At 38.6% G+C, this 15343-nt stretch overlaps 1 protein-coding gene across 1 annotated transcript in view; it reads left to right on the top strand.

Moving 5' to 3' along the window:
* The window catches only part of MCPH1 (microcephalin 1), a 130466-nt gene extending 116189 nt beyond the window's left edge, over positions 1-14277 (top strand). Inside the window, exons 13-14 of the mRNA XM_074154087.1 lie at positions 11790-12027; positions 14035-14277. Of these exons, the coding sequence (XP_074010188.1) occupies positions 11790-12027; positions 14035-14090 (294 nt within the window). The 3' untranslated portion in view covers positions 14091-14277. The remainder of the gene's footprint in view (positions 1-11789; positions 12028-14034) is intronic.
* Positions 14278-15343: the final 1066 nt, after the last annotated feature.

Raw genomic sequence — 15343 nt, 5'->3', positions numbered from 1 at the left:
TTTGATTGAATTCCCTCCAAATCCCATCATTACTCTTCCTCTGTTTAACCCCAAGAGTACTCCAGTGTTGTGCAGTAAGTTCTCCTTTCCTCCACCAATGGACTGAGCAATGATGGCTTTGTGGCCCTCCCAGTACTGACCCATAGCGTAAGGATCAGTGCATTAGCACTTTAATCAATAATAGCATTTTGAGAAAAAATTCCATGGGTTGCATTAGAACTGTCATGCCAGCTCCTAAATTTTAAAGTTAATATAATTTTTAAAATAAAACCAGACATATGAACTAGTGAGTGTTCAGGACATTTTTAAGCCTTTGCCCTTATGCAGGACTAACTAGATTAGATTCTTTCCCCCCATCCTCTGGGTAGTGTATATACTTTAGTATAGGATGTATGCATACAAATAGTACCTTCTGTTACATCATGGTAGTTTGTATTGTTATAGGGCTAAAGTTGTATTCCTGATATGCCCACCTTAATCCCACTGATTTTAGTGGAAATTCTGGATTGGGACGGAGCCAGAGATGGTACATACTTATTTACAGACTTTTACTGGAAAGCTAGTGTTTAGGAGAGGAGTTATTCAGCATTTGTATTTTATCTAAGCTATCCAGTTGTTTGGCTAGAAAATAACTAGTAATTTTGCTTAAAGACCTCAACTGTTTCTATGCTTCAGCATACTTGTCCTGCATTTAAGCTCAAATACCCAGTTGCTCATATTTTAATATACAGTACTCGCTGAGTATCCTTTGGTTTTCAAATTGCAACTCCTTGCCTGTGCAGTGACAACCTCTTGAAAAGGCTTTCTGCTCTCACTAAAGCACTTCAGATAAAATCCAGATAGGGTAAAAAGTAGTAGCCTCTCTGTCCTGCATCATTCTTAGATGAAGAGTGGTAGAATATAGGAAAAGAACTCGGAAAGGAGGACAGGGTCAGCAGTTTGACCCTACAAACTTTGCCCAGCTAGCATGAGAAGTCACTGAAAGTCCACTACCATAATAAGTCTGCCTAGTTCTCTCTATTTAACCGTGTCATAGCTGGTGAGCTCAAATTTAAAACAAAACCAAATTCCATATGTAATTTATAACAATATTTCTTTTTAAAAGAAGTTTTTAAAAAGATCACCATTACATTTGAAAGAAACAGAATTGGACTTTTCTGTGAATCAGCGATTCACTTTTCAGTGAATCTTCCTGCCACTTTATATTTGCACTTTATTAGCTTTATCTGTAGAGTCACACTTTTATTTCATCCTCATTAAGATATTTCCTGCAAATATCAGATAAGTCAAATGAATATTGCTCTGTTATCTTTGTAAAATTAAAAAATTTAAACTAGAAGTAAGTGATAGAAATGAAGAAAAGTCAAAAAGTTATCACGTTGAAATCCCAAATGCATTTGAAATCCTAATCAGGAGTAAGATTATATTCTAAATGAGTCTTATGTTCTAAAATGGCTTCATCTTACTTGCAGCACCAACTGAAATCCAACGCTAGACTTTTCTTTTCCTCCACCATTTGATAAGGTTACTGAAACAGTGTCTACTTTGCCTCCTATAGACTCTTGAGAAGAAAGCAAAAGTGTTTGGTCTATCAGCTCACGGGCTGATAAGCGTCAACTCCACAAAGCAGATACTGGAATCAGTTATTTTTAGAATGGTGTCATTTGGTACCATGCACAACTTATCACTGTGGTTTGTGAATTATTTTTTCACTCTGTTAAAATAAACCCTTTTTAAAGGCTTTCCATTACCTTGAAAAATTCTATGTTTTGGGTTGTTTTTTTTTTTTTTTTTAAAAAAAAAGGAAGAAAGAAAGAAGAAGAACAAAGAGAATAAATTTGGTGCCAGGTACTATGCCTTTACCCTACCAGCTTTCATAGCTTTAAAATTGCTCTGTATTCACAACATAAATCGTTCTCCCTCAGCTATACAGGAGAGCATCCCAGCTTGCTGTCACAATATAGTTCTTTCTTCTGTAATCTTATATTATTGTTATGCTACAAACTACAAGAGTTCATGAAAAGAATCTTCAAATCGAAAATGTTGTGTCCTTTGTTTAGCACCTATGAAGAAAGCGATGCTCTTGAAGAAACTTTTCTTGAGTAAATGACAACACTTTAAAATGTGATTGACAAAAAGCACCTGGTCAAGTATTTAAACCCTTTTTTTTTCCTGCGTGTGCTAGCAGCTGCACTTGCCACTCTTAGTGATGGATGATTAAATGTCTTTGCTTTCCATACTTCCTAGGGGATCTTTTCTTCCAATTTGTGACATAGATTAAGTGAAGAAGAGATGTTATTACACGTAAAGAAGTCTTGCTGCCAAGGAGTACTAATCAGGGAAATCGTAGACCAGAAGTGATGGTGATAGTGGTTCTATCAGGAGTTGCTGAAAGCAACCTGAACCTGGTCCGGTTTTGCAGTTGGCGGCGTTCCACAGCAGTGGCATCCAGTTGCGTGATGCCAGGTGATCTCTTTGAGTGGGTTTATTTCAGTAGTTCTCTGACAGTTTTAAAGACTTTTCCCTCTTGAACATTGATGTGCTTTCAACTGAATCTTTAGTTCATATTTTAAAAACCAAGCGTTCCCCGCTAATGATCATTGTCATGCGTGTGTTTTGCTGTAAGTACAGAGGTTTGCACATAACTTCTGAATGCAACTCTCTGGGTTTCTGCTGTGCTCAGTCATTACCGTGCATCTTTTTTAAACAATTTAAGAAGAAGACATCACTTTTTTCATTAATATGTGGTCTGTTATGTTGTAATACATTGGGTGCTGAACAGAAGCATTTTATGTTTTTGTTGATGAGGGAATACTTCAGACTGCCCTACTTAGAGGGTACGTGTTTCCTCTTTCAATACTAAAAAAAAAAAGTATTAAAAGAACAAAGCGATCTTTTTAAAAAGTAATTTGCCGATGCCTGTTTTTTTAAAGCCAGGTCCATTTTATTTGACTCTCTGCAGTATATCAAAAAAAGATTGAGAAAAGTCAATCCTAAGAAATTTGAAGGAAAACGAACTCACTGTGTTCAAGCTTTGACATATTTTATAAAGCTGTTGAAAACCAAACCATGAAAGCCAGATTTATGAGCTTTTTTAAAGTTATTTGTAGATTCCCAAGACGATTGTGTTCCCATCACTTACTGTAGCCTTTAAAACTCAAATGACGCTTAAAAATATTCATGTTTGGCACACACTGAGTTACTGCTGGGCGTTGCAATGGCATTCAGCTAAAGCTAAAGAGTAGAGAGAAGAATGTACTCTGCCTTCACTTAAATCATATCAGTCTGTTGAGGTAGAGCAAAAGGACTCACATATTCATATTTTAAAGATAAAACTAGCAATTATTTTTAATGTTAAGATTACTTTTATTGTGGGTTAATACAACTGTTTGGGGAATGAGCCTTTTGGGAGCATCTGTGTAACCCTTCACATTTGCCAGGCTTTTCCTTTCAACAAGATCACTCACTTTGTTATTACTGGATTAGAAGACTCTTTTATTTATCAAAGCATTATTCATCTGCACTTTGCCAGGTATAGCGAATCTGTTGACAGCACTGGATTTATCATTTACTGTTAAAGGCGAATGGAAGGATTCCCTACGTCCCTAAGCCAGCAAAACAAATATCATTCTTGAAGCTCGCTGCACAATATCCTGTGTTCATTAAAAAGAAAATTGAACTGTCTGAAATGATTCAATATCTCAAAAGTCTAAGGTAGTTGAAATGAGCTTATAATTTTTAATGCATTTTATGTAAATACTAGGCTTCCATGCCTTGTGTCTTCATTAAGTGTAGTATTTAACCATGAGGAATATCAAGTTGTTTTCTATGAACTGCAGCACGTTATTAGCTCATGGAATTTCTGTTTCAGTGTGGCCTTTCATTGGTGACATACACTTAGCTGGAAATGTATTCTTTCAGTCTGTGTAAATGCAGGTGTGTTTACACCCATATGATTAAACATTGCTATTTACTTCATTAATACTTCATTCCTTAAGCTATTCCACTGAAATTAATGACCTATTCATAGATTATGTATGGTCTCATGCAATAGGTACTAGTCTGTTTAAAAAAAAACAACCAACAAACAATTGGCCATATGTGGGTTGAGAGAGTTCAGTAAGCCTAGAAGATGCTGTATATAAAATATGGGTGATTGCAGTATGAGGGGATAGATGCCAATGCAACTAGTGTGTCTCCTTCCTGTTGCCGTGTAAGAATGAACTACGAAATAACGATAAGGGCAAGTTGCAATAGTTATTTAAAAAATAGGCTAAATTTAGTTGAGGTCATTATTTTTGTCCAGGTAATTCAGTTTAAAAGAAGCATCCCATACCTATATCACTACCCCATTACATCTGCCGGAGGCGACTCAATGCTCACTTGTGCCTGCGTCTACAAGCCAGTAATGCAGACGAATGGAAAGGGTGGGTGAGCTAGTGCCGGGAGCACCTGGTGCACCACACGTGGTTCAGGCCTCTGGGCTCGTTTCAGCCTCCTCCCTGAACCCAGCACATCTTCCGACTGCATTGCATCCAAAAGGAGAACAGTCTGTGCCCTTGCCGGCTGCTCCACAGTGGGAACCAAAAGTACACTCAATAGGAATGACCAAGAGATTACTTTCAAAAGTCCGCTCCCAGCTTGAACTAAACCACTAAGAATGTAATTATCTTTTTTTTGCTGAAGGTCTTGTGAGGATATATCCAGCTAGAACAGATCTTTGTCAGCTGTGAGGAGAAACATGTCCATGTATATACTGCATACCTTTTAAAGTCATGGCTGATTGTCTAAAGCAAATTATTTGGAGGCTGAGATTGTCTTGGTTTGTTTGTTGGCTCAACTGCATTTGTTCAAGTGTCAGCTGAGTTAAGGGAAAAGACTTTCTGATTTTACATTTCTTCCTTTGCGTTTCTGAGACACGTGGACTTGCATGCATTTAAAAACTGAGTTAGATGGAGAGTCCCTCCAATAGTACCGGGTACAAAGCAGCGGATTCAATATGGCTCACTTGGATCTGCTGCACAGAGGATGCGAATATCCTCAGATCAGCGCTTTGTCATACAGCTGATGAGGCCACCACACCAGCACAGGCTGGAATCACTGGCATGAAACGTACAACTACCCCATCCACATACTGCATTTTTTGTCTAGGATTTTGCTAAGCTACTGTGGCGGTGTGCTCTCCATGTTTTGCTTCCCCCCCTCCCCTCCGGGCTCCTGCTCGGGCCTTGGCCACCATGGCCATCACAACATCACTTGTGATAACTTGCACCTGGACTTTGGGGGATGGCTGGCAACATAGTCAAAATACTGTCTGGAGTGGGGACCTAGAAATTTTGTTCCCATGAGAATATGGCTATAGGTCAATTATCTTACTCTATAAATAGCGGACAGCCCAAGAGCCCTTGGAGCTCTCCTGCATGGCAGCGGCTACACGCCAGGATCTCCCCTTTTGTGAGGACGCTCGCTTAAGGTTCTGCTCCTCGAGGCTGAGAGATTCCTTGCCGCAACAGATTCTCGGTAAGTGACTAATAGCATGCTAAGCTTTGAAATCTTAGCTAAGTAATGTAAAGGGTCGATTGTGCATATATAATCCTTTAGCCATAAACCGTTGACCAAGTCTGGGACTAGGATTGGATCCAGCCACACTTAGACTCCTCTCTGAGAAGGAGTTTAGAAAGCAAGGGGGGTCCTTTCTGAACCTCGTGACTCAACGGGAGGGTCTCCCTGACAGCTTGTCTGACCCTGTCCTCTATGCAGTAAATAACAGAGTGTACCTTGGCATCCAATCTCGTAAAACACTGTCGCATTCACTACTGGTTTTATCGCACTTACTACTGATTTTGTTAAGTTGCTGTTTCACCTTAATAAATATTTCACTGCTTCACTCTAAGTAGTGAAGTTAATCACTCCATCCGCGACAGCTATCCAGGCTAGAAAATCTGAATAATCATGAACTAAGGTAGTAGAACTGTAGATTGACTCTGTCCATTTTTTAATTACTAAACTGTCTTCGTCTCAATCCATGAGTTTTCTCACTTTCACCCTTCTGATTCTCGCCCCCCATCCCACTGAGGTAGGGGAGGAGCAAGCAGCTGTGTGGTGCTTAGCTGCCTACCAGGGTTAAACCACAATAGAATGGAATTAAAATGACCTTGGGAGGTATAATGAATGGTCAGAAATAGGTACGATGAAGTTCAGTAAGGACAAGTGAAAAGCAGGGATGAAATAATTACCTGCAGAAACACAAGATGATTGACAATGCGATATTTCTGCCAAAAGAGCAACTGAGTATTTTACGGGATCCAAAGCAATATATGTCACCAACGTCATACGCCGATAAAAGAAGCAGGCATCCTAGGATGTGTTAACAGGAATGCTATACGTAAGAGAGATGAATGATTTGGCGTGTGCAGAGCAGGGGTAGGGCCTGAGCTGAGTACTGTGTCCAACTTTGGGCACCGCACTTCAGGAAAGATGTGGATCCATTGGAGAGAATCCAGGGGAGAAAAACAAAATGATCAGAGGTCTACAAAATATGACCCATGAGCAAAGACTGAAAGAACTGTGTTTGTTTAGTCTAGAGAAGAGAAGACTGAGGGGAGACATGATAACAGTCTTCAAATATTTAAAAGGTTGTTGCAAATAGGAAAAGAATAAATTCTTCTCCGTGTCCCTTGGCTCTAGGACAAGAAGTAATGGGCTCAAAATGCAGCAGAGGCCATTTAGGTTAAATTATTAAGAAAAGCTTTCTAACTACAAGAGAAGATAAGCATTGGACTAGATTATGTACGGAGGTGGAGAACGTCTGTCTTTGAATTTTGCTGTGATCCTCGGGGGCTTGTCACTTGTAGCAGGTGTAACCCTCACGGTATACCAGTGACGCGGGGCACAGAGTCGAACGTGCCACACTGTGCACGGCTTTGGAGAGATGCATGGCACGGTGCTGCTCTATTGATGCTCGGGTGAGGAAAGCACCTCCCAGTTATAATCGGTAATTATTTGCAGAATTTTGACACAAATTTTCAATTGCAATTTGCAGTCTTGTCCCTGCCTGGTAGTCATTTGAGTTTAATTCTCTTGAAATAAGACAAAACCAAGGACGGACAAGTTCTTGAGGTATTTCTGAAGCAAGGTTTAAATTTCCAATTCTTCCTTCATTAGCTAACCTGTAATGAAATTATTTTTTAATTTCAAAAAGAACTATTTTATGTTGAAACCAAATGCAAATATATTTAATTCAGAATCTTTTGGAAGTTATAAACAGTTATAGTAAAGTGACCAAATCTTACAATCTTAGCAGAGTGTTTTTAAAAGTGATGTATATTGGAAGTACAGCTCCTTGATTTAGAAGTCATACTTCTCCTCAAAAGGGAGAAGACTTATTGTTTTACCCTAACTTGTTTTTTATTAATCTATAGTTGATAATGTTGATATTACATAGTATTTAAAAATAGTTCTACCTCTGGAAAACAAGGAAATTAAACTAAAAATAAGTGATTTTGTTATCTTTTTTCCTGCAAAAATTTGCTATGCCGGAAAAAATGGTTCAAACATCTTCCAGTATAATTTTGAATATCTGCCAAACAGTAGATTTATTTGCCAAACATTTTCATACAGTATTCCCACCGGGACTCAGACTTTCAGAGAATAAATTGGTGAAATTAATTTTTCTTATCAGTCTATGGGATTTGAGAGAAGCAAGGTTGTCTGCCAACACGCAGAGGAAAGAAACAATATCAGCTAAATTGTCTGTATTCTAGCGTTCTTCCTTTCACCCTCATCTTGGCCAGGAAACACTTACATGAAGGACTATACAGAGGAGGGGAAAAAAATGTGTTTTGAAGAATTTTCCAGATAATACAGTCTTGACTGCATGCCATTTCTCCTTCTTTTACTTTCCTTTTTATTTTTTCAAGGCCAGACGTTGAAGGTTTCTTTTTCCTGGAGTAAATTTTCCACTCTATCTCCCTGCACTTCTGGCTCCCAGCTCAGCGCACCAGTCTTCTTCCATCACACAAACATATATCAAGGTTGCCTGTAGGTATTCTCAGTTTGTATGTATGTGCTGGGGTCCTAATGTAGCCTTATCAAGCATTCAAAGAGTATGTTCTCACTTCTGTCTGAAGGCTTACGCTTCTCCACTTTGACAGAAAGGGAGCTTCTATTTTAGCCATGTGATATTGCTAACGAACGGAAAAGTGTTGTTTCAATAAACATTCAGAAATAAGGATGCAATATTTGTCAGTAATTTGCAGGAATGTTGCAAGGGGAGTTTTGCTCTGAGAACGAAAAAGATCGCTAGCAATAACTAATACATTTTATAGCAAAAAAGCAGAATGAGGTTCTTGGTGCTGTTGAGATACAGTATGGTAGGATGTCTTGAGCCAGTTGGGGTCCTGCATCTCTGCATCCTTAATTTGGATAACATTCTTCAAAGCTGAAGGTCTATTTCTTTGTGAAACAGCTTGCTGAAGGAAGTTGTTTCCAACTCTTAAAGATTTTAGTGATAAAGATTGAAACTTTTATACTCTCAATGTGTTAAAAAATAACAGCAAACTGCTAAAATAGATTACAAATAAATCAAACTAAAATGCTGAGCTTTCAATTTAAGTACAGAACATGTGTCACACATTGTTCCTACAAAAACAGAGTTGCTGTTTGGTTAGTCGCTTCTATTCTTCTATTAAACCCAATATTTAGAAAGATGAAAAAGAAAGCATTTCTTCTTTGTCCTGCAGGAATACTGCATTGTTAACACAAGCTTCCTTGATCCCTGTAGGGTCCTGCAGATTCTGCAAATTCCTCGCTGCAGGATAACTGTACTTTCAGAAGCCTGCACGCTGCAACACGCTCCTCTTTATCAGAAGCAGGCTGGTGCTCCACTTGCAAGGATGTGTGTGAGCCCTTGATCTTTACATGTACGTGGGGTTCCACATATGTGTTTTTCTTTTAAATTTTTTACTAAATGACGGGCTGTCTGAAAATGCATATAACCATGCAAGTGTAAGCCCTCCGAACAGTGTTGTAGTTTTGAGTGCGTTCTTCACGAGGTTTTTGTATAGAATGGAAACTGGAAATGTAAGCATTACTTGGCCAGTGTATTTGTGCATACTGAAATCGTATGAATATTAACATCTTAGCGCTTAATATTTCCCCAGCAACATCACCCAACTACATTAAATGAATATGCTATTTTATGTGTCTCTTTTTGTTAAATTTGTCGATTATCAAGCCTTAAAGTCTGTATTTTGACTTATCAATTTTATGTTTTTCTGTCATTTAATAGTTGCAGAGTGGTGAACTAATCCGCAAGACTTCAACTTTCTGATCCTTTTCTCTTTAGTGAAAATGAGTAATTTCTTATTAACTTCAAATGAAATCATACTTCTTCTTTATCTAGGTAAAAACCATAAAACATTCAATCCTCTCTCTTCAAACTTATGCCTGCAATTTTATCTTCTGCTGTTTGCATTTAGTAAAATGTATTTATTATTTTTGCAAGTAACAGTAACCAAGTACAACAGTACATCAAGAAGAATTAGGGGTTTTGTTTTTTTTCGTTTTCTGTTGCTTGAATTCAGGTATCCATTCAGAGACTATACCTTTGTGGGAACTGATGGCTATCTCCTGAGCTTCATAAAAAGATCACACCCTTGAACTTTTATGGGGATTTTGTGTTTCTTCCCGCACCCCACCCAGCAGGAGCTATTTTCATAAAGTTCAAGGCAAAGTTGCAAAGGTTTAGCGTGGTTTTTTTTTTTTTTTAATATATGCTGTTTTGGTTTGTGGGGATTGAAAATTTGGTCACAGGAGGGACAATAGTTTGTGAAATGTTTGGTGGGTTTTTTTTCATATAGAAGAAAGGCTCTATTTCTTTATCATGCATTGCCCATAAGTTTTACTTCTGTCAAGAGTGATTTTTTTTTTCCTTTCAAAACTTAGGTTTGAACAAAAATCTAAATTAATGGTACATTTATGAGAGATGTATACATATAAGAAGTGCCTTCCTGCCGTTCATACAGCTAGAGAAAGAATGAGGTTAACACTTAGAATCTACCAAAAAGAGTAAATAGATGTTTTTATAACATTTTGTTTTTCTGTCCACCTGCAAACAACTATAATTAGAAAGGAAAATTGGTGCTGTCTGTTATAACAGGGACTGATACAGTTGTAACCGTAACTACCGACTGATGCATACACAATTTGTGGAAATAGTTGCTTTTGGGGTCTGATATTTTCCCAGGCTTGGTCTCTGCTGAGGAATTATTTATTTATTTGTAAAAGCTTACGCGAAATGTGTATGGTTTCAAAGGGCTGGGAGCACCCCTGGAGTGCCGTGAAGGCTTTGATGTTGCAAAGGCAGCTGAGTCAATTCAGGGGTAAGAGCTAGATTGTGCCCTCTCGTCCCACCGCCAGACCCTGTGTGGTCAGCTAGCTGCCTTTGTAGCCACTGGCTACTGGCCTTTCTTTCAGATTAGTGGGCCAAAAAGCAAAGTTAACCTTTCAGCCTACTCTCTGAGCTCTGAACGTAAACCTCTCTATGACCTGTGTGTGGACCCAGTGTGCTCGGGCAAATCCAAGCACAGCCTGTCGGGAAAGCTGTGGTGGTGCTAATCCAGACAAAGGAAACGTGAAGATGACAGAATCATAGAAGAGTTGTCTAGGTTGGAAAGGACCTTTCAGATCACGGAGTTCAACCATCAACCTAACACTGACAAAAACCATCACTAAACCATGTCCCTCAGCACCACATCTACCCATCTTTTAAATATCTCCAGGGATGGTGACTCTACCACTTCCCTGGGCAGCCTGTTCCAATGCCTGACAACCCTTTCTGTGAAAAAATTGTTCCTAATATCCATCCTAAACCTCCCCTGGTGCAACTTGAGGCCGTTTCCTCTTGTCCTATCATTTGTTATTTGGGAGAAGAGGCCGACCCACAACTCTCTACACCCTCCTTTCAGGTAGTTGTAAAGAGCGATAAGGTCTCCCCTCAGCCTCCTCTTCTCCAGGCTGAACACCCCCAGCTCCCTCAGCCGCTCCTCATAAAGCTTGTTCTCCAGACCCCTCACCAGCTTCATTGCCCTTCTCTGCACGTTCCGTGCTGAAGCTTTCCTTTGACGATGCCACCGAGATGTACTGTGTTCTTCTGTGTCCTCCTCTCAAATGCACTGATAATACACACAGCTGCAATTTTAAAGGCAGTTTAAGAAAATCCTCTCTACACTATAGCATGTCAGTATTTCACTGCCCTGGGTTCCTTTACTATCTACTAAAAGTATAGAAGAAAACCTGCTGTTTGTGGACATCAGGCAAGGAAGGTGCCTCAAAATTTTGACTTCCTGATTTGATGGTTAGCTGTGTACACATTTGCTTTTAATATTAATTTAATAAAACAGTTCTTTCTATAGGAAGATGTATCATATGAATGAGTTTTCATTACAGCGGCAGCAAATAAATCCTTTCTGTGTGATGGCCAGTGTTATAAATGTAAGTGTAAGATTATGGTGAAAAATAATACTGTCAGGTGCTCTAATAAGTTTTATAGGTAAACCATCCGACCTATAACGAAATAGTCTCGACTCTGGTTTGGGTATTGTATTGCTCAAGTATGGCAAATTCTTTATATAGTTTACCCAAGAGTTTCCAATACACCTGGAAAAGTAAAGTTCACACTCACATACTACAATTCTTTTTTTCTGAATTAATGAAGAAAAAGATTAGTTTGACTTTAAGTGGAAATGCAACACATTGCTTAATTATTTTCCTTGTTTCCTCAAATACAGATCTGCAGACTTCAGCGTCAACAATCACCAGGAAAATACCAGCAGAATCTCTTTTCAGACCAGCCTGTCATGTTTGTGTCTCCTACCAGTCAGCCACCCTGCAAAAAGCTTATTGAACTTATACAGCTGTCAGGAGGGAAAATATGTAAAGCCTTACGTCAGGCAAAAATCTGTATAGGAAAAAACCCAGGAAAGAAGTACCAGGAAATAAAATGTTTATCAGAAAAATGGGTATTAGGTAAGACGGTAAATTTCAACTAATAAAAAATATTTTGGAATGTGTATTCAAAAATTGACTGTAAATAGTTCACTTAACTGAGGTTATGGAGGGAAGAAAAGGGAACAGACTGCTACAGTTATGTTTTCAGAAAGGTTGTCTCCATAGTGAGGACTTTCTCTTACAACTAAGACTGCTTGATGATGGTCCTCACCATTGTAATTTTACCAAGAACAAATTTCATCCAAAGATCTTCAAATTTTTCTTTTGTACGATTGTTTCTTTTAGAGCAAACTATATTACCAAGAAACCCCCACAGGCTATTTGCTTTCTAAAATGGCATGTATTTCAATTTTAGTTGTAGTAAGAAAGATTTTTAACTGGTATAACCTGGCATAGCGCTACTGAAATATGGTATTTGGCACCCTCTGATAATCTGTCTTGAATTACATATTGTACATCTGAAAGACAATATTCTGCAGTCTCTATTTCACTTGCAGAAAGTTTATTTTTAAAATCTGCTGTTAAGTTTCTAAGAGTTGTTACCACATTGCTTTTCCATTATGGACACCGCAGTTCTCAAGTTTATCTGTTTGCAGGGAATCAGATGTAAAATTGCAACATCCTCACCCTCAATGAAAAACTTTCGATAATCCATGTAGGATTCACAGCTTCCAGCCTGACACTCTCTCCTCTTCAGACAAGATGAGGGTATTTTCCAAAAAGGGACCTTTTGCGTACTAGAAATATTAAATTTTCATCCTTCACTGTGTCAGACTCCTCTAGATAGTGCCTCACTCAGACTCTAGCAATAACGTACTCCACGAATTGGTGTTATATGAGACTAGACAAGCAAGTCCTAATCTCTTGACCGTTAATGCTAACAGATCATAATGACTGAAAACCTGAAAGAAAATGCCACTAAAGAAGAAAGGAAAAGCGAGCCATAAGGGAAAAATACTCATCTAAATGCAAATGTTATTTGATACTTTCTTAAAGTATAAGATAAAATTGTGAAGATTTGAGAGAGAGGCACAAGACGGCAACATCGTTTATTGTGCCTTTCTCTGGCCTGAAAGACGACTTTAAGAGCAAGCGCGGCCAGAAAAAAGCGACCAGATGAGGAAATCAGAGGTTTGTGCAAGACTAAAAATATCATGCAGTAAATTAAACACAAAAGTTTCACATAGTAGTGCTCCAGTCATAAATTCCAGGTGAACAAAGGTAATGATCTAAAGTGGCATGCAACTCAAGTGGCGTGTCCCACACTTTTACTGGTCTCCTGGAGTTCTGCCTCACTCCAGGTCCAGCATCTCATGAGCCACCTGCAGCTGGACAGGCCACGCTCAGCCCATCAGGCAGGCAAAGGAATTGTGTATCCGGCTGCTAATGAAAAAGGACTCTGAATTCTTTGTGCCCTTTACGAATTTCTCAGTTCTCCTTTGCAGTCTGATGGCCCCTTTTCTAATTGTTAGGTCCTGCTCACGAGGTACGGTTATGCAAGCTCCAGCTAATGGATTTTCAATGATGAATCATCAAAACTCAGAAAAAAAGATGTATTTCTATATGGTACTTTAAAGGAAGGATACAGACTTTTGAAGCTCAGTCCTTTTCTTAGCAACTGTTTACATAATAGCGTGAACAGTCTCTCCTAGAAATTGCTGTTTTAATCAAATAAATCAGATCTGAAATTTTGTCTAATCTTCGGCACTTCAATGTTGCGATCCAGTTGGTTTGTGCCTATCTGCTTTCTGCTGCTAATACTGACTGCCAATTAATGCACACAAGGCTGACCACAACAAAAAGCATATAGGTAGATAATGCAGCACCTTTTTTTAAACTTAAGTAAATGATAAGTTCTTGTGGTATTATCATTTGACTGCTCTTTTTTCAGGTTTCTTCTCTGTCTGGGTTCTCAGCTCCACCAAACTGTTTTATTCAAGAAATTGCTCTGAAATACATTGTTGTCTTATAATCTGTTTCTCGTGCATTTTATCTTAAATAATTCTGCCTTTTTATTTCTTCTAGATTCAATCACTCAGCATACAATATGTCCCATGGAAAACTACATTTTTCAGCTGTGAGCTAACTCAAGAGCTTCCATATGGTTGTAAGGAAACAAGCTTACTTTGGATTCAACAAACAACTAAGCCATGAATAAAATGTCTAAAAAAGCTCAAGTTGCATATTTATAAATACAGGGAAATGGTATTACTCGTGTAAGTGTTCATCTTGTGAAATCTTCAGGTTTTTACAATAAAGTACTTCCCTAATAAAAGTCATTTTGCCTTTCTTTATTTGTTGAAGACCTTTGGGCCTAAAAGTCGAATGCATCGTTATTCACTGGGAGGAAGTGGAAAGGCATTTTCTAATCTCTAAGCACGGTTGGTCATGTTACAGTCCAATTAAAAGATGTGCGTGCCGCGTGGGCTAGCGTGCCTGAGCTAGCTCTGGTGTCGGCAGCGGGAGCCACGCTACCAGTGCGGATGCATGGACTCCGTAGGCTCCTCTCTTCGGGGCGCCCGTGCAGACAGCTCATGGCCCTTATTGCCATACCTTATTGCTAATTAAGCCTCTTTGGTAAAAAGAATAAGATGTCCCATCGCGTTCAGCTCACACCTGCTGTTTTCAAAAGCAATTGAAACTCAGTAATTATGCTCAGATGCATAGTTAAGATATTATTTCCATACCTTTAATTGAATTTCAAACTCTGTCTACCTTACATCTAGGCTGCAACCATAAACAGTTACTGAGCCTGAGTCAGAGGAATTGAGACAACACATCATTCAAGTGCTAAAATCTGCTGAAAATGGAACATATCATTAAATCTTTTAGGTACGCTTATTAAATCCTTTAGGTATGCTTGAAAAGTGTATGTAAATGCCTTAAATGCTAAGTTCCTCTTCAATCTGGGGTTTTGTTCTTAAGCGGGTACAAAGTAATATTTGTACATAAAGTTGTGTAATGCTTGTTTGTCTATAAATGTACAACCTCCGTGAAATATTTGCAGGGTCCATCAAAATGATATATTATCATCACAGAGAGTAATATACTATCAAGTAACTTATTGGCAGCTCATAACTCAAACCTTCCAAACGCAGTGCTCCCCTCACAGCACTGTCAGCACAAGGCAATGGAAACCCGGTACTAAAAATAATGATTTCAAGTTAATATTACGGAACAATCAAGGTACGATGGTTTATAAATGTTCCCATTCTATTGCATTGTTTTAACTTTTTGAGGCTTTTTTAAGGGATGTGAATGTACAATTGCTGTAAACTTGAAGATTATACACATTTTTTTGTCTTCAAAACAAGTTCAGCGTTATCTGGGTGGC

The sequence above is a fragment of the Numenius arquata genome, chromosome 9 (assembly GCF_964106895.1).
Source record: "Numenius arquata chromosome 9, bNumArq3.hap1.1, whole genome shotgun sequence".
NCBI lineage: Eukaryota > Metazoa > Chordata > Aves > Charadriiformes > Scolopacidae > Numenius > Numenius arquata.
Note: the sequence above shows the minus strand (reverse complement) of the source record. Positions and strands in the feature narration are given on the sequence as shown.